The sequence below is a fragment of the Anticarsia gemmatalis genome, chromosome 3 (assembly GCF_050436995.1).
Source record: "Anticarsia gemmatalis isolate Benzon Research Colony breed Stoneville strain chromosome 3, ilAntGemm2 primary, whole genome shotgun sequence".
In the NCBI taxonomy this organism is placed as follows: domain Eukaryota; kingdom Metazoa; phylum Arthropoda; class Insecta; order Lepidoptera; family Erebidae; genus Anticarsia; species Anticarsia gemmatalis.
Genome location: NC_134747.1, coordinates 6,149,779 through 6,175,679, shown reverse-complemented (window position 1 = coordinate 6,175,679; position 25,901 = coordinate 6,149,779). Strand labels below are relative to the sequence as shown.

Here is a 25,901-nt window from a genome sequence, read left to right as displayed (position 1 = left end):
AAAGTACCTTTTTTGTTGGTTGGTTTTAAATTACTGTCCATCTAAAGTTAAAACATTCATATGAAAGCCTTTAAAATTCAAATTCTTTTTAAAATATTTTTTAATTTATATGGCATTCCTCCAACTTTTCTCGACACATAATGCACAGGTGCTAGTGATTTTTTTTATTAAATCCTTTTTTAAAACAAAATTAGAATTTTGATGGATTGTTTATAAAAAAAATCGCATTAATAATAATGTAATAAAACATAATGAATAAATAAACTTATAAAGTACATCATAAATCTTACACTTCGCATTTTTGACTAAAATCCTGTCTATGATCTTCGTAAATACATTTCTTTCTTTCCGTAGTTGAGATCCGGCTTAAGCTATTGATTCCAATTTATTAGATCTCAAAAGTATCCAGAAAAGTCCCACTTACCCCTATTTTTTTCTGACTGACCGACGCACCTTACAGCCATGAAATAAAAGTGATTTATGTCTAGTACTTACCTTACCGAGTACTACATATATTATGGACTGCGGCCACTGGACTGGTTTATAAGTAGTTAATCTCGCTACCTCTCCCTCTTCTTGTACTAAATAGAAAAAGACGACACGATGCTTCACTCAAGTTTATTTTATGATGGTTTCTTAGACCTGCTTTCTTCTTTATTGATTGGTGGCAGTTACTGTTTACTTATCATTGTGCGTGTTCCCGTCCGTACATACTTATCTTTATAGGCAAATTAATTGAACTATGTTTCTTATTCATTCCAGATAATTCACTGCGCGGAGTGCCGGGCGAAGTTAAAAGATTCGGTGACAAGAAAGTACGGAGAACTACTTGGTACTGCGAATGAGAGAACTGCATCGAACTACTTCGACTTACTTGACTTACCCGCCGTGGAATATCAGCCTCCCGACATGACACAACCGGGCGAATGTGTGTGACTGTGTGTGGCGTTGTTACTCCAAAAATTATGAACAAATACCGTTCAAAATTGTCAGACCTACAGCCAAGTTGCGGTTTCTGACTGACTGATAAATAAACCATTGGATAGTTTGTTCCTCACAAACTTAAATGTACATAGTTTAATGTTATAACAAAAGTATTCGGTCGTTTTGAATACTAAACGTCGTTTTAACTTAATTAACCAACGCAAATTAAAACTTTACGAAAGTCGACGATCGTTTTATATTCTTAAGGAAGTAGTTGAGAATACAATAATTTCACGTTAGTAGAATACAGGAATAAAACATAATTTTGTGTAGAGCGTAAGTCCAAAGACGTTTTATGGATAGAGAAATAAATGCTCTGAAAATTTTGACTTGAGATTTATTGAAAACAGCAAAACGGGAGAACTCTTGCAGGATATAAATAAGATATAGCCAAAGCATCGCAATAGAAATTTTACGATATGTATGTAGGTACGAGGAATGTGATAAAATGTTATTCGAAAATGTATTATACTTTATGTTATTATGGTAATTTCAGTCATTATTTTATGGGACGTATATTGTTACAGTGTTATTTAGTGTTATCCTTTTTGTAAATAAGTATTATTGTATCAATAAATAAATGTATATCGTCCGATCTAAAGTGATTAATGTTAATTAAATTAAAAACTATGAAATAAACGTATTATTTTTGTCATATTTTTTTATTTTATTTTATTGAAAAAAATAAGATCTTTAGATTTTCCGAATCTAAACTACTTAGCTACGCCGCAATTTTTACAAAAAAGACAAACAACCATGTAATGATAATTTTCACTATTTTTATGCGTTATTACAAACCTATTTCGATAGTAAAGTTTTAATAACTGGCCGTCACGAGCCAAACTCCTTACGTAATACCATTTATGTTTTCTTTTGAAATATTATTTCTCTAAAAATATTATGACATTTCGCATATTTTTTCATCAAAAGTGGACAGGTTTTATAAATTAAACAATGAAAACCTATTCAAAGGCACTAAACAGTATTCATAGCTATATACTTTAAAAATACTCCATTGTGTAATACAAATTGAATTTGTGTTGTTCATGTTCTTTTACAGATACCTACTAGTTTAATACATGTATTAAACAAATATCTATAGAGAACATAATTCTAAAATTATAAGTCATCGTTATAGTAAAGTAGAAACTCATTGAATTGAATTCAGCACCACTCTTTTACAACGTTGAGCAAGATCTTGCGCAACAAATGTTTTCAAGAACAAACAAGGTTTAAATGTAATATTTAGGTACACTTGAAATACCCGCTCTCTTCCGAGTATACACAGTGGGGACTTAACATTATACTATGAAAATTCCAGCGCAAAATAGCAAGATGGTATTTTTAAAATCTAGGTTATGCGAGAATTACGATCCTTAATCTTTCGCAAAGAAAAGTAGCATGTACATTGTGCTATAAATGAAGTTATTACTTCACATTTCTTTAGAGAGTTACTCGTACCTAGTGTAAATTGACATTGGTTGAAAAAGAAAACCGTTATTTTTATATTCTCAATATATTTGAAGCAATTACATAAGATAAGCCCTTGTCAAAACTTAAGAAACACAAACATCTTAGTACTAAAAGATAATATAATTTTCACTCCGTACCACAATATCCTAAAGTAACCTAATTCCTAAAAATAATTTTATATTTATCTTCTTAAATCTCTAAAACAAACTCATTAGTCGTAAAACCGTAAAATGAAGTAATGAAATACGTTTACCTGAAATCCGCAATGCGAAAAATTATGGCTACGGCTGCGAAGTGGTGCGGAATATTCTACCTGAAGGCTAAATTTTATTGCCTCGCGCTGTTTTCGAACAATTGCATTAATAGTGTATCAACGGAGCGCCTCGCTGGCTTCTTTACGGCTATGGAGTCGGGCGCCGGAATACAATTAAAGTTTTAATATTTTAACACCGTGAAATCACAATTTGAACTGGAGCCGTGAACAAAACTGGCATAATTAAATACATAAAATAAACTAATTTTGTGCTGACTCGCCATTTTGTTCTCTATACTAGTTCGTTTTCTGATACACTAGCTAACAATGTACAGATTTCTAGCGAGTTCTTTGCATAGAATCTGATTTTAGTAAATACATGACATATTTTTTTGTTCAGAGACAACTGATAATGCCTCAGATTACAAAAGTTAAATTGCTATATCATACAAAGTAGAGTCCATCATATTGACTACAATACATAATGAATCTAATCATAATGCTGAAACATAAAATCTTTGTTATTAAAATAAATTGTCAAGAAAAATTGTAAACTTCAGCTATGATATCGATTGGTGCTGTAAATTGGCTTGTTGGTACAAATATACAATTCTTATATTTTTTGTGTTCCAAACAGCAGTTTCGTACAAAGAGCAAAATGACGTCTCAGCGGATAGGGTGGTTTACGGCGCCATTTCTCTGAGCCCGACTTGTTTCGACAGGAGTTCTTTGGCGGCGTCTTTAACACTCCCTAGAGGGTTCATTTATATATTCGCAACACGGAGCCGGCAATAAAACTGCGTTATCCTGGTCATTATTTAGTCATCGCCCGGCCTCCTCGCCTACTCCACGAAAATAAAATGCATTCGAATGACTCTTGTGTGTACAGTGCAATTTCATGCACCATCAAATGTACCGTGAGTCGTAACTTGCTTTATGATGTTTGTATTGAAAAACTTTTATATTATTTATTTTTTGATGCTGAGGTTCAAAATGTTGAAGTTTAATTCTGTAGTAATTGGTTCCCGTGTATTATATTCTAAAATGTAACCATAAAATCTACCAAATTTCGAGTAAGTATAAGTAAGTGGTTATTCTAATTGTAATTAATAAAATGATAATTTGAATAAATTAATGACTATTTAGTTTTTGCGCTTAATATACCAAGTTTTTATAAACATTATCGAGAATCGTTAGTTAGGGGACTGACCGCGGCCGGTTACGAGCAAGCCATTTTATGAGGTGGCTCTGGGCGTCGCCGCTAAATCTCCTTATTTATCCGGGAAAACATAAACCGAGGTCTCAGCAAAAATTAATTGGCTCCCACGCTCCTTCTTGGCACATTAACTATTTGAGGGTTTATTGTTTTACGTGTTGTTTTGTGGCTCATATTGATTTCTAGAGGAAGAATATTATTTGACCATGTTCGAATACTACTACAGCGATCTTCTACATTTCCTTCAGAACTGAAAGGCAAATTATTCAAGAGCTGCCGTTGTACGTGTTGTACGGATGATCTTCAGAGCATGTGTTATCCAGACTACTTTACTTTTTATTTTTATGACGGGACCAAATTTGGCGTGTTGCTGAAACGACGGATCATAACCGTTGGACATAGCAACTGTTTGCAATCCTATTCGTAAACCAGGCATTGTTTTGTTCACAGAGAAAACGATGTGGAAATAAATTTGAGCTTTACAGTGTCGCGTTAAGGAGTGTTTTTGTATCTATAGTGTCATTGTTGTGGTTGCATCCATTGGGACCTCTCCTTACTCACGCGTGGCGATTTTATTTTAGTCGCTATAAAAAGAGCTTGCTTTCACCTGGCACTTCTTAAAGCGCAGCTTGTGGGTACGAGCGGACACACTTCATTAAGGCCGCGGAATTTGTTGCGTTATAAAACTTTGTAGTTTTTTATTAGAGTTCTTTTGCCAGACAGAAAAACTACTTCAACAATGTTTCAGAATAACCTTCGATCCCGACTGTACTGAATAAATATAAATGTTTTAAAATAAAGCAAATAATATTTGTTTCCTTATCGGACTGATATTTGTGCTTAGTCGACACGTTTGAGAACGAAAGACCGGAACAATGAGCATGGAGTAAAGATCACACATGCGGCCACTCGGTGCAGTGCCAACAGAAACAGATGAGATTGGAGATACTCCAGAAGTATGCACCTGCCTACAAATGTTACAACATGCGCTATTTTAAGCTCCGACATTTACAATAAATGTTTTCGTAAATCGTCAAAGATATCGTAGTACCTATGTTCGCACGCAGCGTTCCTTTAATATTGGTTCTACCGAAGTATGAAGGTACGGGATTTTATTTGCTTAGAAAAAAAGACTTCTCTCTAGCCAAATTTCGCCGAGCCGAGGTTAAGGTCCATATTTTTATGTATTCGGCCGTAAACTTGGAGTATAGTTTTATGGATATGTTTTTCAAAGTGGGACGAGTTTTAAGAGGGATTTCTTTTTCGGAACAAGGTGTCGGCTATCTCATAAAATCGGTATTCACATTTAGGACGTGCGCGTAGAGTGCCGCAGAGTGGCGTAGAGTGAACTCGAGTGAATTACGTAGGCGTGTCCAGTTAGTGAGGTGTCGTTGTTTAGAGTCCATATCACAGGCTGCAGTGATCCATTGCGATGGCCGCGTAATCCCGGCTAGAGGCTTTGTCTCACGTCCAGCTTACTTTTATTACCCTGCCTGCATCGCGAAATAAAACAAAATTGGCGGGAATTTATGGGCCACAGCCCCAGCATGGCTAGTGGGGTGGAAAGTTTTCAATTTGAAACGAATAACTTGTTTGTCTCGTGTAATAAGGAGGGTTTTGCAGCGGGTAATATGGGGCTGCAATGGCTGTCGCGGGCTTCCTTAAAACTACTTTCTTGGTTTTATTACCTAAGTGCTGTGGGTGGGCGTAACTCTCTCAAAGGTGTGTGTTTGTATAGCGGTTACAATGTTCGCCATAAATGTACGCCACCAACAACTTGATAGACTTTGGATAAGCCATGTCGTATTTTTGGAGTTTAGTAAACACTTCGATATTTTCTTGACAGAAATTTCCATGGCTAACATTATTACGATAAAGCATAGCGCTAAAAAAGACTAACCTGTATTATTTATGACAGATTTTCTATTTTTAATATTTCTATTTTTAATACAGAATGCATAAAGCACCCGGACAACAACAATAAACTAACAATGTAGCAATCATTCTAATAAGCTACACAGAATTTAATCAGCAAGTTAGTTCAAAAATAGCTTAAGTAAAATGAATTAACCTTTAGAGTTGGCAATCTGACTCAGTTAGCTTCACGGCCATTCTAACCCGTCGGAACTAAGCTAAGGTAAATAAATGCGCGTTTGTATTTAATTCTCGTTGTATTTTACAATAGTCTCAGTAAAAGTACGGAGGAGGTACGAACGACAGTGTGGTGAGGAGGACTCGTAGTCGCGACGTTTACAGCGACCATAACGTTTCTTCTGTAGCAAATTGAATGTTAAAGCGCGTTACCTGCCCCTAACTGAATAAGTTACGAGGTCGGAGCTATTGGTAATGAAACTTGAATGACCCCGGGCGTGTAAACGTCTGTGGGATGGAATTTCCGTGTTTACACGCTGCTACCAGTTTATTCTGTTGCGTTAAGTGCCACTTCCGAATATACAGCTTTTAACGACCCTAAGATATTGTTTTGGTCTGAAAATCAAATTTTGTATTGACGGAGCGAATGCTATCTTTTGTTTTTATTGGTATGTTAAAATGTTGGAGTTTTATTAGGTGGTTACAGATTATTCGGTTCGTTCTTTTGAGCTTGTCTTACTTTGTTAAAGGTATAAATTTTATTTGTCTTAAGTTAAGTTGTATCTTAGGGTAAGAGTTTATAGTTGGGTATATGTATAAGTAAAAACATGTCTGTAAAAGTACAGAAAGGTGTCTAGAACTGCGAGAGAAGGTGAAGTTAATGAACTTTGTCATAAATAAATTCTAAAGTAGCGGCCTCGTAAAAACGAAATTGACCCTAACCTTAAAGTTTGGGTCTTGGAGTGTTTAGTAAAATAAAAGTTATTAGAGTTTAAAAATGTAGTGAAACGCTGCGAAGTAGAATCCACTACGAAGTCCTTTTTGAGGTCGTCTCCTGTTTCCTAGAGTCAGATTACTTTATGGATTGCTGCTTTATGGTCTACATCAAGTCAGTAAGTACTACCATGGTAGTATAAAAAGACGGAACTTTATGTTAAGGGATGTTATTTTCAAAGTACTTAAACAATACAAAATCCAAAAACAGGACTCATAAGTTTTTCTGTCCTTACGATATGCGTCAAATGAATGAAGACAAAAATATTACAATGCAAAAGTCTTTAGCATGCAGCTATATAAAGAGACTAAATACGAACAACATAACCTATTATCATAAGCTTCGTTATTCACAGCTCGAATAGATACTCACATCAGAGTCTACAGGAACAGTCAATAAAGAGGTCTAATTCGAGAACCGTGGAATTGATTGGTAGGTTCACGTGGTTCATGTCGATCTATAAATGTTCCACGTTCGTAGACAGCCGATCAGTTTTGGTTTGCTAATGCTAAAATCTCCATGATTGGCAGATGAATCGATTACGATGATTAGCGCGTTGATTACACGGTGATGCTGTTTTTGAGCACTAGTATGGATATGAATATTAATATGTCCTCGGTATCATTTATTATGTATTAATGAAATATGAGGTAATGAAGATGAAAGTAATTTTCAAAATAGTTCAGTTTGTTATGTTCTTTAATAAATTTACGGCTTGTTTTACAATATTTGAAAGATATGAAAGATATATATAAAAAGTATCCTATGCGTTTATCCAGGCTATAAGCTATCAGTGTACCAGATTTAATTAAAATCTGTAAAGTAGTATTTCGTGTTAAAGTATCCATACTTAAAAACTTTCGCATTTATAGTATTAGTAGGAGAATCGGAACGCTTGAAAATATCAGATAGACGTTCATATCATTTTCAATGCGTTATAAGGATAACTACATATTATTTGTATGAAAGTTATACTAACTAGTTTAAAACCTTGTATTTTGAAGGAAGGATAGTGTTTGTATAAAAGTAATACACTTGTTAACCTGTGGACTGGACCGGGCTCGTTCGTGTTAGCTTCGCGGCGAAGGTTCGACATGTCGACTTTGAACCCGCAACCTTACGACCCCCGGTTCAGTCTGCACACCTACAGTTGTTCTATTTCACTTATAGAACTATCTCGGTTACTTTTAGAATATTGAGATAAAAGTTCCATGGTGTGTCTATAGCGAAGATAACATTAAATTTTCTGAAAAAGTCTTTATAGCTTGGCTTTACATGGCATAAGTGCTCCAATGTTAACTAAGTTACCTACATCTTTCCATTTTTTCCAAATTTCAAAAATGATTTTTTTTCTGTTGATTTCTCAAACAATTGCAATGTTGTTACAAATTAAATTACCTAGCTAATTATTTTATAGCAAAATAGTAAGCTAAGATTTAACAATAAAAAAGAAGATATGAACCACATTTTAAAACTAGAACTAAATCCAGTCGCCGCAAGTACGGATATTGTTTTATAAAGTTTTCTATTCTTTTGATCCAGCAGAAAATAATCATAATTCATCTGAACGCGAATGAGTGAACTATTTAAATCGCTCAGTCTAGATTCCGTGAACTTTCTCAGATAGACTGACAATGAGTTTTATGAATAAATTTTTCTACGACATTTAGCACGGAAAGTCGAGCCAGCGAGGTGAAACTACGGTTTTTCTAGGAACAATAGGATTGAGTAAACAAACCAAACTGAATAAATTTGTGGAAGAAGCAACTCTCACCTAAAGTTTGTGAAGAATGCCAGTTACTCAGTTAGTCTCGATCCTACTCGCTGGAAGAACTTTCTATTTTTCGATTGCTCGTGTTACTAAGTTGGCAAATGTAGTTTAGCTACTAGTTCACACTGTCGCTTCACAACTGAATTTCATTTGAAACTTATTTTGCATTGTGTGGATGTTATATGTGTAAGAGGACGGTCAGTATTCACTAAGTTAGTGCCTTTTTATTTGTTACGCTGTGTTTTGTCGGGACAAGCGCATTTCCAACTACATAATAAATAGTTGTTGTTGAAGCTTGAATTGCTTTAGCAATACGTAATGCTTTCTTTTTCTTTTGTTGATAGCTTTGCCAACTTGCGAAGCCATATTCATAATCTGGAAAATTCTATAATATCAAAATGTGGATAATTACTGGATAGAGACCATAAAGTGTATGTAGTACGGGCTTATACAGAGACAGTTACCTATACCTATAGTATGAGTTAATTGTCAAAGCTTTGTAGTGTTGTACCTACTTTGTAGTGTAGTTATTGCGTATAAGTAATCTAGTTTGATACAACCGCAAATCCATATATTTCAGTACAGAAATAGAACACACGAATTTCCGTTTAGCACACAACTGTAGCACGCAGTACGGTAGTTTTAAACCTACATACCCATGGCGCCATTGAAAACTACCATTTTCAGTTGGCCTGAATTCTTTGGAGGTCATATTAAACGTAAAAAGTGTGTTTTATCACCACCAGGCTATAAACTGGTCACAGTAACAGGGTTACTGCATAAAATAACAACCCTAATGAACTAGTTAGAATAATTAAGTTAATTTATTTAGTGAAAATGATTTGAGTAACGCAATGGTAATGTATTCTATAACTTACAGTACTCGTTGATCGCTATGTTCAAGTGAACAAGTAAGTATTCAAAATGTTTATTTCCTATTAACTACATATGTCCATGAAAATAATTGTAACGAGGGCAATCTGTTTTGTTCATTAAATATGCGAAACTGATCAACAAAATTACAAATATAGTAGTTATAACGAGCTTAGATGATAAATCTCATTCTTTTACGTGCCTTAACAAATAAATCACAACTGAAGACACAAAAGTCACACAGTGCAAATATCAACTACACAAATAAAAATAATTAGGTGTGCTTAAAATATTTACACTCTACTAGACTCTAGAGAGTAAATATTTTAAGCACACACTGATCGTAGCGCATCTTTGCAGCATGTATAGCAAGCATATCGCTATTGTGAATATGACATACGTCTGCTTTTATCTTAAGAGAAAGCAAAACGAGCAATACGCTCAGAAACACAAATGTTCCGCGAACGAGTTTTTGTCGAATGTTTCAAGAAAACCATCCTCCAGCTTAATAATGTATCTTGTAAAGTAACAGGCGTTGTAAGGTTGTTCCAGACAATGTTCTTGCGTCATTAGTGACGTCTCAGGCGGCGATTATCAAAGCAATCAGGCGTTCTGCAAACTGTTGCCATCCGACTGGCGATAGGGCTCGCCGGCTGTATCGATGCTTTTTTGTTCTTCTTTGCTATCGATGCTGCACTACGATAATGGAATTGAATTGATATTGCTGTTCGCGAGGTAAAGCGATATTGAAATGTTATAGCGTATTGTACAAATATTATTCGTTTTACCTCCTGTGTAACAATTAAATACAAAAGTGCTATTTTACAGTTACAGTCAATTAGCTTTTTAGATTTCTCTTGATTTGGTAATTACAATTATTCAATTACTTATACAATTAAGCGACGAAAGAAAACAGTATCGATAGTTGTGTAATTCAGTTATAAACATCACTAAGGCAATTGAGGAGTGTTTGCTCGAGTTTGAGCGGCTGCGGCGCTGGCGGAAGTGGTCGAGGGCTGTTCCTAGTTTAACTGTTGCGTCACTTGATTGTCGCGCCACCGACCGACGCCGGCGACAAGTACTCTCGCTCTATTCACCCCCGAGCCCCGACGACACCCCCATATTTATTATTTTAATACACTCAGACATATTAAAATAACACTGGAACATGAGCTTGATTAATACATGTTATAATGACTCGAGACGTCTCGAGACAAATGAATTGCGAAGACTTTTTCTTTTGTTTTTGTAGGGAATCCAAAGTCGTTCTGTCTGTTGATTTAAAGACCCCAGAGCTTGTAATTTAATACCAATATCGAATTACAGCCGATCGACTTAACATCTCGAATTTACATACTAAATAAAAGAAGGTAGATATTAGAAGATTAGGGAGTTAAGTGGTGAAAATCGGGACAGTAAAAGTGATTTACATTTAACTGAGAGCGAGGAATATATACTTCGAATTACTGAAGCAATTCGGTGCTTAATTCGTAGGCCAGCCAAGAAAGATGGGCGGCCAACGCTCCCGGCGCGCCCGGCACCCGGCTTTAATTACAACGCAGGTTTATTCACTCTAATTTCGGGAATTTTGCATTCCCCGCGCGAACCGCGGAAGGGTCAGAGTAAAAGAAAATGACATTCGTTATTCTATTACGTTAGGCGAAGGAGCAAAGAAGAGCTCTGTAGGCACTGGTAATTATTTTTGTGTTGGCATTATATCAACAGGATCTGTTTTTGTAATAGTAATCTGCGAGCGGGAGTGCCTACAGCTATTGTAGAATGCCATGTGGATGGAGTCCCGGCTCCGTCATGCGTAACGGGAAGATTGCTCCTTTTTGTTGTTACTCATGCCTCCCTGCAATCAGATAAAGGATTTCACGATTTGCGGAGTTATGTGACTTTCGGTATTATATTGTCGTTGTTTTGCTTGATGTTTTTAAAGTTTTCTGAAGAAACCATGGTTTTATCCGCATTGTTTTCATACGCGTAGTTTTTGACTTGAATAAATTTCGTGTTTAACGGGACGTAGGAATAATAATTATTATAGCGGGTGTCATCATTTAATAAGGTACCTACGAATTCATTCACCAATTAGAAATCTGGTTTCATTAAACTTTGCCAATGAAAATTAACGAACCGATTAGTAGGAGAGTTTCACACATGGAGGTTAAGTATGTCGCGAGTGGGTCGGCGCTTGCGCTGATGTGCGATGTGATGTTGCGCGGGTGTGGTGCGCGGGCGGTGCGGGGGTGGTGCGGGAGCGTCGCGGGGGTAGTGATGCGGCGGGCGAGACGCGGCTGGTGCGTCGGGTCGGCCATCGAGCTCCAAACGGGCGAAGTTTTCTCCTCTCGGTCGTTACGAGGCGCGAATTGCCCGCGTTACAATTACTGCGCGGCCCAGCATATTTATGCCAGCGGTAACCAAATTGCCCGATATTATTCCATCCCATTGAGTGCGAAAAGCGCAAATTAAACCGATTTTATATTGGACGATTTTCCTCGAGAGCGGGGGCGAGATATGTTCGTTGTTAGATAAGAAGCCGAGAAGATTGCGTTATGAAATAAGAAAGGAATTGCAAGTTATAAAGAGTTGCTTTCGAATAAATATAGCGCCGCTTGGTTGCGTTTTTGATTGCGATTAATTTTGTTAACGGTCGGGGGTTCGTTAATAAGCAATGCAGCGGTTATTAAACACAAAATGCTTTTGCTCATTTTTGAATAATCGCATGTTTGCGATATTTTTGACTAGATCAATTAATAAGAGAGGGCCCTATACATACCTTTATGAATTCTAGAGCGAATATATTAGCTATAATGTACAGCGCAGTGGGAATATAATTTACCTACCTTGGGGAACAATAATAATACGCTTACAGAACAGGTGTATTAGCTTTGTTTGCCTCCAGGGTTAAGACAAACGATAAGGAATTTGTAGTATCTATTCTGCATGCTTAGGGCTTTAATTAGGCAGTTAAGTTTAGAGACAAGGGTATTAGTATAAGACAATTTCATTAGTCACTTATCGATATTATGGTTGCTCGCAAAAATCAGCTAATTTATATTTAGTTCTGGAATTGCTGAACAAGGATGACATTTGATTAAGCTTAAAATAAGCATATTCTCGTGGAGTCAGCCGCTTGGCCGGGGCGTCAAACAAACCGCGAAACACTAGTAAAATTTTACAACTGAGTTGCTCCCCGCCTCTCGCATAAGCGAACTGTTAGAAGAAAATGGAAAAGCAACCGAAAGATATATCTCTGAGGGGTCCAGATATTTGGGAAACTATATAGCCTAATGAAAGCGAACGAGGGCGGCCGGGCGCTAACAACTAATTGGCTATTCCGAAAACTCATTTGAACACAAAATGGATTCTGTATTTAAATTTCAGCATTCCGTAAAACAACGGCGAAAGTTAAATGCATAAGGCATTTTGGTTTCCATGGATTTACTTGCCATTTATCCTGTTGGATTACGTCGACTTTACCCGTGTACCTCATACGCATATACAACACACGTATCTATACACGCACACGGCACATCGTATAAACCGCGTACACAGTTTGCGATGTAATTTTTCTAGCAAATATGTTGCCGTAAATGCGTTATGAACAATTCTGAACAATATCTGTCTAATATTGAAAAATAACGTCTAACGGGAACTCCAAATTGAGTTTACGTTATGTCATCATTATTCAGCAGGACCAAGGTACATTGGAGCTGCTTCTGGGAAATCCAACGTCTGGCTCGGCTAATGACGGCTGCGCTCTGAATACTGAGCGGCCAGTCTCCTACATGAACCGAGATACTACTTCACAAACATCCGTCTAACTACTCGAACGCTCCCCTAACGACTTGCGACAAATACTCCCAATGTCTGTGTTCAGTGTGTTCAACTATGAGACTAGGAAAAGTTATTATAAATCAAAATAGTTCGCTTTCTCCGTCGGGTTAAATTGTGTTTTGTTTAAGTCGTTCGTTCCGCGTGCGTTTGCTCGGGTGGCTCGCGACATATTGTCTGAGAACTCCGCCGACGCCTCTCCAATAAATAAGCAGGTCACATATTGAAGGGGGCAGAGGGGGAATACAATTGTAACTTTCCTGCTCCGGCTTACGGGAAGGCAAAAGTTTAAAAAATACAAGTTTTCTTGCCCCTGGCTCGCGGGCACGCATGACAACGTTCGCACGTACGCGCGACGAGACCCTGCGGGACGAACCACCGCCGCCGTCACCGACCACACTCTACGTTTCTTCACCGCACTTAAATACATTATAATTGCCGTTAAGAGAAACAACTGAAAAACAAGTTCTGTAATGTATTATCATTTGTATGCAGTTACCATCCTCGATGGCCATCCCCCGTAACGGTAGTCGGAATAAAAATGAGGACCCATTAAAATATCCAAAGATTTAGTGCATGACAAGCAGCTACTCTTTCAGTGGTTCTTTCACGATGAAAAATAAAATTAAGATTATATTTCCATGTCGAACAAAAGAGGCCTGTAATCGAAGCTTATAAAAGGTCGATGCTAAGTGATCGATCAGGGGTAAAAGTTGTTAATCTTGTCTCGCGCTGCCGAAGTTCCGGTCGGTAAGTTCTGAATATTACTTAAAGAGAGGCGACACAACAAGCAATTAGTATGCAGCGGGGCCGCGTAACATTTTTTCACATTATGCTAAGTCCCAAAGAAAAACTGTAGGAAGTCCGAGGGTGGAAGGGGGGCACTCCAGCGATTCCCAATAATTCATTAGAGCGACCGTCGTCACGGGGTACGAATTAAAATTAATGATTCGCGAGGACAGCAGCCGCCTTCGAAGGATCTCATTGTATTATCTAGTCACTTTTTATCTGCAGAGATAATTTAAACTTGCCTTCTAACAGGTGTCGCAACGACTTTTCTGTATTAGCGATTTTAAGAGGCTAATAAATTCTGAATCGGGGAGTTTAGCATTTTTATGTCGCTGCGTCCATAGCGTCCCTATGTAGGGATAGCTATACATAACTTGTGAATTTATTAGATACAAAGTTAAGTAGTCGTAACGTTATGTTATATTAGTGTGACCTATTTTGTTCATGGAATTGTGTTCTCATGCTAGCTTTCTATATGCCATTTATCTAGGAGAACGAAACGAGATAAATTATTCTATGATGAAAATTTACTACATATAGGATGAGCTGTTTTTGTGCCAAACGTGAATTTTCTTCAGGGACGCTTTGATCAACATTAGTAGTAAACATAAGACTCGATATTCTACAAGGCACAAATAATAATTCATAAGGCATTCGTGTCGCGTATGAAATATGTATAACAACAAACATATGCAATTAGGTATCGTCACTGCTTCGGTTCAATTTAGCTCTAATATCTTTTGATCCCGTGTTGGGATTTGCAACGACATTGTCGCGGGATGATTTGATGAGAATTCGGGCGACAAGAGACGACGCGACATACAAGGCAAGTTTCCAGTTTCTTGTCACGCGCGCTCGGCTCAAATAAGGCTTACTACCCCCTGCCGCCATCCGCCTCGCCTGACGCGCTACTATAAAGTAGACTGTAGAATACCTAATGCTGAAACGTGTTAAAACTATTCGGCTTTCTTTAACATGTTGCTAACTCAAGTTTCACGATAAAATTAGGAGACAAAGTATTCGACGAAGGCAGTTTTATTTAGAAGAGGCTTAAATATCAGCGCCTCGGTTTATTGGTACGGAACAGAGATGACTTTATCGTCTGTTTTTGTAACGGTTTGTTTATGGAAATATTATAATTTAAATAAAATTATTAGCTAATTATGTATCAACTATAAAAGTTAAAATATACTTTTTCCATAAAAGTAAGTTGTTGTTGTTGTTGATTGTTACGAAATGAATAAAACTGGTAATTAAGACCCCTACCTAAACAGCTAAGAAATGGCTGTATTTTTCGCCTCTATAAAATTAGAAGAATGAGAGAAATAACAGAGTATCAATCGGATTTTATCCGGAAGGAGGTGGAGTGCTTAATGGAGCCCGTAGGCGAGGGGTTAGCAATCTGTCACTAATTGCACTCTATTGCATTCTTACTAAATATTTCATGAAATTGCTTTACATTACCTAGTACTGTATTAACGCAGTTTATAGCTAAGTCACAATCAACATCTACGGTCTACGCTTGCTTTTTTAATAACAGATTTTGCAATTTTTTGTTTGACATTGATAACTATAGAGGCGACTAACAGCTAAATCTGTTTTGCAATACGATTTTATGATAGCAATATTGCGAACGGACAAATCAGTGAGAGCGTTTGATCGCGTCATACAAACGTATTTGTTGGGACAAGCGTTGTTGAAGAAAATATATTTACTTGAACGAAAAAAGGGATGATAACGTGACTCGTGGCTAATCGGCTGACATCTCAACTTTGTTGTTCTTATTGGTGGTGTGTTCATAAGCTGGGGCGGCTCGGGTCGGGCGTCGGCCGAATCCTAAGCAGCGACGAGTTGCGAGCAGCCGAAACAAATTGACGACAATATCAGTTGGCAGTTCCTGTCACCCGACGCCAGTTATTAGTGTTGCCACACGCCGCGTTCCAGCCCGTTTATATACGACTATTATTATTTATGTGCCCAGTATTACTTTCTTTGAATTCATTGTAACGTATTTCGCAAGTGCGGCTGTTCGCGTGATATGTGTTGAATTATATTAAAAAATGTTTTCCGTTAAATTATTCTCTTCAAATTATTGCTTAAAACCCATATCGGACTGTAGCAATCGTTAGTATTGTAGTAAAAGTAATCCAAAAACTGGCAATGACGTTTCATATTTATTGGCACAGTAAAAATCTATTTTGCTATAAAATACCGACGGAAAACAAACAATGTTAAAAATATACGTCGCAAATGTGGAAATGCCGCTTGTCCAAACTGCATTTGCGACAATCCCACATACATATATGCGCGACGGCTATGTCCGTTTTAATTGTCCGTCAGTCGTTAGGCCTCCGGACTCGCAAGCACGTACAACGGGTCCATATATCACGTTGATTACTCAAAGTGGAAATATCATATTTTTATTTCCCGTCCGAGTAGATTAGGGGTGGCACGAATTAGCTGTTAGAACTTCGTATGCATCACATAATGAATTGACTTTGTGTTCATTAATGAAACAATTTATATCATACGGAGGGACAGTTATTTATCATTTATTTGAAAAAAAAATTGATATAGAATAAAGACGAAAACAGTCTATTACGTAGCAGAGTGTTGTAGGTTCAACGACCGGTTAAAATCAAATTCATTCAAGGTTCTGAAAGTTGCTCTATCATCGAGGCGCTGCCTTTATTCAGGCCAAGGCTTTTTCTTACCAAAAAACCGCTACTAGTTACTATTTGTTTAATTGCTATTGTTCATTTCAGAAGTTAATGTTTTTGTGTATCTAATCTCAACAGTTAATAGAATCTTTTATTGTAGAAAACATTTTCTGAGTTATTCATCATATATCAGTTATCAAGCATAAAAAAAGAAAAACATTAAGTAAAATAGTCTAACCTAAATTCGTAGAAGCTCTGTGGTTGCGTGAGGGAAGTTCGGATAAAACCCACTTCCATTGTCAACAGATCTTTAATAGATCTCTAATACTTTATTAATAGGTACATACCATCAGTATAATAAATGGCAATAGAATTTAAGGCTTTGAAAAAATATATGTGCGTGACTCGGCAGGCGCCGCGAGGTCGCCCCGGCATACAATTGTATAGTCCTAGAAAAGGTGGCCACTATAGCTCGACCTCAGTATAAGCCTTGGTTTTCCCCTCGATTATGTTGTAAACAGGAAGTAGTGGGGGTGGGGCGAGGTCTTCGTATACTGGTGGGTGTATAAAGTGGCTAATATGAGCAGAGCACGCGTATGGAAATTACAGTGGAATCAATCACGAACCGCCCAAACATGGCCTATAGATAGCACAGGCAATGCTTTTCTTACCTAATGGTTTCCCATAAAGATTTCTATCTTTTATTCTTCTCAATGTATAAAGAAATCTACAATTTTCTGTTTGTTTGTCGTGAGATACTTCCAAGTGTACATTGATAAAATCGTTTGTGTATTCATCCAAATTAATTGTACGACGTAACAATCAGAAAGCCGAGTACAATAGAAACAAATTAATAAAAATAAAACGCTTCTATTGCTCACCTATTGTAATGTAACAATAGCGAAAGGAACAATTCGGTTGTTAAGCAAATTGATCTTGTATTTTAAACTGGGGGAATTATGTTTACACAATATGAATATGTATAGCAGTTGTGAGTCGTTGAACTGCCAATTTACAGGTCTCGGGTTCGAAACACTGATTTCCCTGGGTCATCTAACAATAATCTAAGAAACTTACATACCTTTTAAAAATATTGAACTGCTTTATTTGTAGTAATACAAGGACTTTATTCTGAAAAGCAACCTGCGCCCAACACAGAGTAATTCATAAACAAGACTTACGTTTAGTGTATATGTAATAAGTGAAATGATAACAGGAGTATGTTTACAAAGGTGTATCACTGTATGTGTTACATTTACATAGAGAGAACCTTAAGGTACGTGACCGTAATGTTTTTCCTATGGTAATATGTAGTCATATTGAGCACATATAAAATCAGATAATAAAATACACATCAGAAAATTCAAAATCACTTACGTTTGAGGACGAAGTCGGCAGGCGGTGTCCTAGCATACCAATAAAAATGTAAATGCCACCAATAAAATTTTGCTTTTGAAGTAGTCGGGAGTGTGTCGGTGCCTTTGATGTGGTGTGTATGTTATAATCAGGATTGTTTGTCGGCCGCGGCCCGTCCTGTGTCGACGTCGGCCAAATCATAATAAGCAGAATTTCCCAGAGGAGAGAACGATATCTGATAGGAATCATTGAATTATTTCTGAGAGCCGGTACGCTCTCGACAATATATTATTTTTTGTTATTTATCAATTTGCACGTAGCACTTATCTAATAACGTTTTCTATTTCATGCTTTGCTACTGTGTGTTCTTGATTGGTATAGAGGTAGAAGTGTGCACTAATCATTTCTGTTAGTCTGTTCTACGTGTACGTGAGTGCACGTGCTTTCTGAGCTATGAAAGTCATAACGTGTATGTATTTATTAAAGCTAAAACGTTTAAGGTTTAAAATTCTGGCGAAGAAAGAGCTTTTTCTAATAATAACAAAAGAAGTAGCTGTTTCATACTTCTACTACTTTCTACCAACTACCTAAATAACTAATTAGTTTTGGTAACAGATATAAAAGTAATTAATTGAATTAAGTGGTTCTGTTTTGCAGGACATTTTAAGTTATTTTCCACCGTAGCATTTGTAGCCTTTCGTAGCAGATGCTGAGCTGCCGGTCGCTACCGATAGATGGCAATAGGATCGCTTTTTACTCAACATTACGAACATTATAAAGCTGTTAGTTTTATTTAAGTTGATACCTTTTTACGCCGCCGTTTATTAGAATATTGGTAAAAAGTTGTGACAAACAAAAAACTAAGTATTATTTTATATTTTTTTCATATTATTCAGGAGTATGTCGTAATACACACTTCTCATAAAGGTTTTTCAATTTTGTACAGTAGGATATTTTTGTAGAAATGCTTAAGTATATTAGTTTGTTTCGATTGTACCCTTTTATTGTTAAAGTGGGTATTTCGCACATCTGCGTACAATAAACTTATTCATAGAATAATATACTGTAGATGTTCAGGGGTGGAAGAATTTCAATATGTATAATATTATGCAGGTTGATTCTTTGAGCTCGGGTCGGACAAGGAGCATTTGAATAAACCGATATCGCGGGAGCCGAGCAAAATATTGTCCGCCAGAGGTCGCTGTGTTTAGCCGTACCCCGGAAAATATGTATGTTTTGCCGAGAGGAGCCCCGTTATTAGATTCAAGATATACGAAGATCAGCCGCTGTAAAATATCGTCAAACATACACCGGTGAATAATTGGACGCCGCTTGGCACTTCCTCCCATACGGCGTACGAAACATAATACAACTTGTTCATTATTGAGATTACTTAATTTATGTCGTCGGCACTCAGGCTTATTGCGAATAAAACATCTATACGATATCCTCTATGTGTATCGCATATAATATTATTGTTTTATACATATATCAGATAAAGTTGACTGTGTTTTGTCCCAAAAATAAGATCTCATTATATTTATTGAAACGTTTTATTCGATTAGTCCAAAGGAACCGGGAAAACGTTATGGCTGGACAATGCCCAGTATTATTGGATCTTTTGAATAAATAAACACGAAACAAAGAAAAACAATAGCGAGATCCGTTATCTGTGCCGTATTGGCTGTAGTAATAAGTGGAGAGAGAACATTTCAAATATCGAGTGTGATCGACAGTCGTGATTACGCACACTAGTGAGTAGTGTAATCAGCGATCAGGCGTGCTCAGCAGATGTATGGGCGACGGGCGTGGAGTCGCCGCCCTGCCATTACACCGTGTACTCGCACTTACATTAACGCTCTGCCAGATGAAAGATAAACATTTGACGTGAGGATGGGGCGAATCCGTATTCTCGTCACACGGACCGGGTTAATTCAATAGCTGATTGGATTTGGGGCACGCTGATCTAAGCTCCCCTTTATAACCGACGACGCTTCCGACTCTTTGAATATTTATATCGGTACCACTTTCTTTGCGTAAACTAATTTAGTACGCGGAATTTTAAACGTGGACTTATTTAGTGATTGCGTTTTTCTTTTTAGCTTTAGATTATTTTTAATGTAAATTAACAACGTAGGTTGGGCTATTTATGTTTTTCCTCCATTTTTTTCTTTCGAAGCAATAGTAAGTAATTTTGATAACATCTAAGTAAGCACCTAATAACCTGATGTATTTTACAAGTACCTGATTAAAATGTCAATTCCTTGGGAACCGGTATTATTGGAAGAGTAGCATTAAAGAGACTTGTTTTTTTTTATATTATTGTTAGTTGTACGCGGGTTTAATTTAGCACTTTTTGACCTATTAATAGGAAACATCTAGAACTAAAGCTCATCGACAACTGATTCATTATCAGAAAAACTATTTTTTAAGTCATTTAAAATTTCAAACGCACGCTAGTTTATAGCTACTGACTCAGCTATTCAAAAGTCGTGTGATGTAAAAGGGGCGTAAGTATGGGCCGTCACTTCGCGCGCTTTTATATTCCATCTTGTGTTGACACTGCATTGTTCTGCGGTACCCTATTTATCGAGCCTTATTTGTTTGCACCGCATCGCCCACGCCGCCCGCCACACGGCTAGGGTAACTCCACTGTAATTGAGATGAGAAATGCGTGACTGTTGAATTGTGTTCATTTTCCAATAAATATGTATATCCCGAGTTTGTGCGATACCTTCTCAATTGTCGGCGATAAGATACGATTGATGTTCGATGTGCTTTTGTCTGATTTTAGGTTACTTACTCTTTTTTGGTGCCTAGATTTCTGGAGGTGGCATAACATGTTTTCGTGTACTTATCTATGTATGTATATGATTATGTATCATCGATCTTGTATGATAACACTACAAAATATAGATCAGATATAGACATTTTGTGATATTTCTTTTGTACGTGGTAGGCGCATTCCTGTCTTCAACCGTGATGTTTAACGATATTTCGGATATTTCTCTAGGAAAAATATAAAGAGATGACGTATACAACAAAATAATCTAATATTGCCTATTTATTTAACAAATACTGGATAACCGTCTCTTTAAAAACAGCCTTTATATTACCACAGAATTGTAATCGCAATCTTTAACTACGACCTAAAAATAAATTAATATAATATTTTGTTACCGAGTGAGTTTTTATTTTCTTCATGAACAACCTTTATTGCTTTATTTCTACACCACAACAGTTTATTAATTAAGCCTTTATTATGAACAGCCGTAATAACAAGTAATCAACTTATAAACTTTATTACGTGGGCCTTGAAAGTAGTTAGAACCTTATGTTTTCTTTTACCCTTTGTGCAAGGAAAGATTACCCATTCTGTGTGATTCCCACGAGGGTTGTGAAAGGTGACTAAAGGATTAAGTAAGGAGGATGGCTAGCAATATGAGGGGTCTGTGGCCAAATGGGTATTGCGTTCAACGATATCGTAGACTCAAACCTATGTTTCTGTCTTCGATTAAATCGAACAAACGAGTTGAGGTATGTGTTATATTTAATACCTTTGGTAGTTTTGTGAGAAATTACCAAATTTATGAGTGATTTGAATAACAGGGAACCGCTTCTTCGTGAAAGATATGTTTGCAAAAATGTGTTATACAGACTCATGCTTTTTTTTTTCACTTAAAATACACATATAATTCGCACCGCCGCACCAGTTACATACGAAAAGCGAAAGTTGAAACTTATAACTGAAAACATCAGGATCGAACAGTTCTGAATCACTTTCATTTCTCGTAACAAAAATTGTCCGCTCGTCGGTCGTGTCGAGGGTGTTTGTGTCTTGTTACAACTTTATAATAACGTGGATAAGTAATAGCCAATATTGTGTCTTGTTATCTTTTATGGATATTCTTAGTGTCTGCCCACGTGCGGCCAATTAGATTTTTTCTCTTAGAAAACTGGGGACGGATAATGATACATGACACGTCATTTGACATGTCTCAGTAAAAAATCTTCTTAGGAGCCAACTTACTGAATTATTTTCCGTAAAATTTACGTTTTAATAAACGTATACGTTTCATCTTTTTTTAAAAAAACTACACGTTATTAGATTAATTCGGTATTTCTTCGGATACCAAAGGTGAAACGCCAGAAATAAATTGAGACCTAAGAAAATACGCAAGAAAAAGAAGTACATGTATTTTTCAATTCCAACAGATACGTACATTCGTGAGTGACCTTGTGTTGGTACAAATGCGGGGCGGTTTTACGAGCGCCTTTTCTCGTTTGTGCCGAGAAAGGTAAATTTTGGGAGAATCTATTGGACGTTTTGACTTATTGCACCATTGAAGAGTATTTTGTATTTCGTATATATTTCATGGTGACGCTGGGAGAATACTAATACCGCGTCGGGTATGCGTCATTAGTGAACGAAGGCGAACACAAAGGAAAGCCACTGAGTACATTTAAATACATTTTTCTTCAAACAAGCTAACAATAAGTTAATTCAGGCGAAACGTCAAGTGACCTAAAGTTTGTATGTAATTAAGCCCACCTGGATTAAAGTTGGGCTGCTATCAGATGTTAGCGAGAACAATTATGCCAAATAGCTAATCTCAACACTCGCTCAACAGGTCCCTAAGCTTTACTCAACAAATTAAGCGCGGTAATATTTTACAATAGTTTATTAAAAGCAATATAAGTCTAAAACTCTATTCCACAATCTAATCTGTTGAAATTTACGAGGAAAATATTTTACCCTAGCATAAATCTAATATCCTAAAATCCGGCCCTATTATTTCAAGACGTGCTATAAAATACGCATATAGAGGTAATATGACACATCTCGCCGGGCGCGCGCGGGGTGGCGGAGAAAGCCGTGCGGTGTAAAAAAATCCCCTAATCTAGTAAACAGGGGCTAAATGACTCACTTCACGGCGGGCTCCATGTATTCGGGGAAATTCGGGGGACTTAATCTTTACGAGATAAAGTAAAAGGAGACATGACCCAGGTGCGAGACACACCACCACGCGCGTAAATTGCGGGCCCTTTGTCTTTTTGTAATGTTACCTACGAGGGCTCGCTTGTTAATTATGAAAATGGGAGACCTCTTAATAATATTAATTTTATTATTCTCTTTTGTTTTTCATTGGTTTTCGAAGTTATACTTTGTGTAGTCTAACTAAATTTAATTTAGTCTCGCTTAATACTAGTAGCCGCAGGCAGCTAGTTCTGAAATGTACAAAACAGATTATGTACGATTAATTTAACAGCAATAATTTAGTAACATTGTTAATCTTGGTATGAATTTTACTCGGCGGTTATTCAAAGGGTAAAGAAGACTTTTCAGAGGAGTGAAAACTATCGTAGATAGCTCACGTGCTCGTCGTTTAAGTATCTCATGTCGGCTGTACCTGTCTGCCGGCGCCGTAAACATTTGAGCCACTAAGATAAGAAGTCGTTAAATACAAAGGAGAATAAATCTCGAAGTTAACATTTACAGCATTACCGGAACGGTTTTTCATGTTTAAAACACAGCATTAGGTGCGGGGCCGGTCAGGGCGCAGGGCGGTAGTCCAGTGCTACGTGCGGCGTAATCGGCGCGCGGACCTCTGTGAAACACGGAAAACCGTTCAGACGACCCCCCGACCTCGCCCCCGCACCGCGCACCCCACCGCGTACACCCACCACTTTTACGATGAATCTTCGTTTCTCCGCATCAAGAAGTAATTTTAGTGTTCCTTTGCCGATTCAATGATAGCACTCGGCCTGATTGGTTAAGCCCCTCTTTGATTTAATTTCGGGTTAAGTTGCTCTGTGGTCGGACCCTGTGGGATTTGGATACGTTTAGCCGCATACGGATATTTGTATCGGCCCTGTTATGCTCTTGTAACGGCTTTACAGAGTTTCCACTCGACGTTTAGTTTAACAAGTCAGGTGTAACGTGATCCAGTTCGATTTAGCTGTTTCAGAGACGCGATTAAATATTAACGGATCAAACGCTTCACGAGAAACTGTTTGTATTGGTAAACTGTTGTTGAGTTCAACCCGGCAATATTATGCATAAACAAAGTGGTGTCAAATAGGTACCTTAAAATAGCTGGAAAGGTCAGAGCGAGTACTTACATTTTAATGTGGTTTATTTTGGATGATTCGTTAGCTGCCGTAATTGTTTATAGAATGATTTGTATTAGTCCAGTTTTAGCTCTATTTAGTTTATTTTTTGTTAATGAACATTGCTTACGTAAATAATGTTGTCTTGCGCGTTCCTTACCAAAATGTTGATTCCACGATTTTTATTTTGAAGATAGAATATAATATACTATTATTATTGAAAGTATATTTAGTATGAGTATACAAAAATTAAATAGAGTAAGGTCAGAAGTGAAATTTCCTTCGTTTACGTAACTTCATTTCGAAGAACAAGTCTTAAGGATTTTGGAACCGACTCAATGCGCCAAGTTTTTCTTCATATAAAACATATTTTATCGTTGACAAATTCTGCACATAAAATTAAAGAGAACCTCCAACTAGAAAGTTGAAACATTTGTCAAAGTTTTCATAATGTTATTTGTTCTGAGACTTAAAAAAACTTTTATTTATTTTAAAGTCAAAAGTGACGTGTATGTTGGGCACGTTTGTAAGTTCAATTAGTTCATAAAAATACTTTGCTGTGATAAATGGATAGACGGAAGGTTGTGAGACAAAAGAAGATTAATATTCGCGGTGGTCGCTACCCTTCGTGTGTGAACGTCCAGCATATTTGTACGCTGTGTAATACGTACATTGTACTACAAAATGTTTCTGAACTTTAGCAACTCAAGGTTATAGAAGACTAGTTTCTGCTCGCGATTTCGTCTGCGTAAAAGATTTCTCTGGGTAAAAAGTCTCGTATCTGTTAAATCCAAATCGTGACTTATCCTTCAGTATAATATTTGTTAAGTTGATATTAATAGAAAGAGTAATAAACGTACATACGCCTTCTATAATTCGTTCTCTATAATTCTAGTTGTTGTAAGATAATAATATGTTATTTTCGCTATAAACAAAAAAAACGCGTTGCACGGTGACAGTACAGCAATTCTGTCACCACGTAAGTAAGTATTGCGATGTCAATGGTTTTGTAAGAACAGCGCTTCTAGCGCACTTCTAAGGAACTAATTTGGTCCATAAAGGTAGCTTGATAAAACAAAAAATAAGGTTTTATTCGTGCCACACTGTAGTAATTATGTAACATATTAAAAACTTCCTAGTAGATCCTCTCTTTATTTGTTTAATACTAATATTAATTTTCTAAAACTAGTTATTTTGTAATAAATGTAAATGTTGTACAGAAGTACACATATTAGTTAACAAATAAATAAACCCCTAATTTCGCAAAGCATTAGATATTCTAGAATGTTTTAATTACAAAATATTAATTACACCGTCACACATATCATCATCAAACTGTTGCTATCAATTATTTTCAAATTATAACCAATAATGTACTATTAATTACTTCACAAATTATATAAACGCCACGGGAATACTCTCATTTAATAAACATATTAATATTATACATTTTATAACATGAACTGACTTGCCAATAAAAATACACGATAAAGATTAATTTTGCATGAAAATTAAATCGAGATTATAAATTTATAATTAATAGTACTTATAAATATTTTCTGCAATACTTGTTTGTTAATGATATCTATCAGAGTTTCTAGTTAGATTAATTGTCAGTTTTCATATTGAAATATTGAGAAATATTTAGTCCATGTCATATTAATTATTAACGATATAATAGGCATGTATTAATAAGTAATAAGCCGTATTTA

The 25,901-nt window shown here is 36.6% G+C and overlaps 1 protein-coding gene across 2 annotated transcripts in view; it reads left to right on the top strand.

Moving 5' to 3' along the window:
• Positions 1-1,641, top strand: part of LOC142987317 (uncharacterized) — a 32,226-nt gene extending 30,585 nt beyond the window's left edge. For both annotated transcript variants that reach the window (XM_076136004.1, XM_076136003.1), the window contains one exon: positions 763-1,641. Coding sequence is in view for 1 of the 2 variants with exons in the window: in XM_076136003.1 (XP_075992118.1) it covers positions 763-845 (83 nt within the window). In the remaining variant the exon portion in view is untranslated. The remainder of the gene's footprint in view (positions 1-762) is intronic.
• The last annotated feature ends 24,260 nt before the right edge of the window (positions 1,642-25,901 follow it).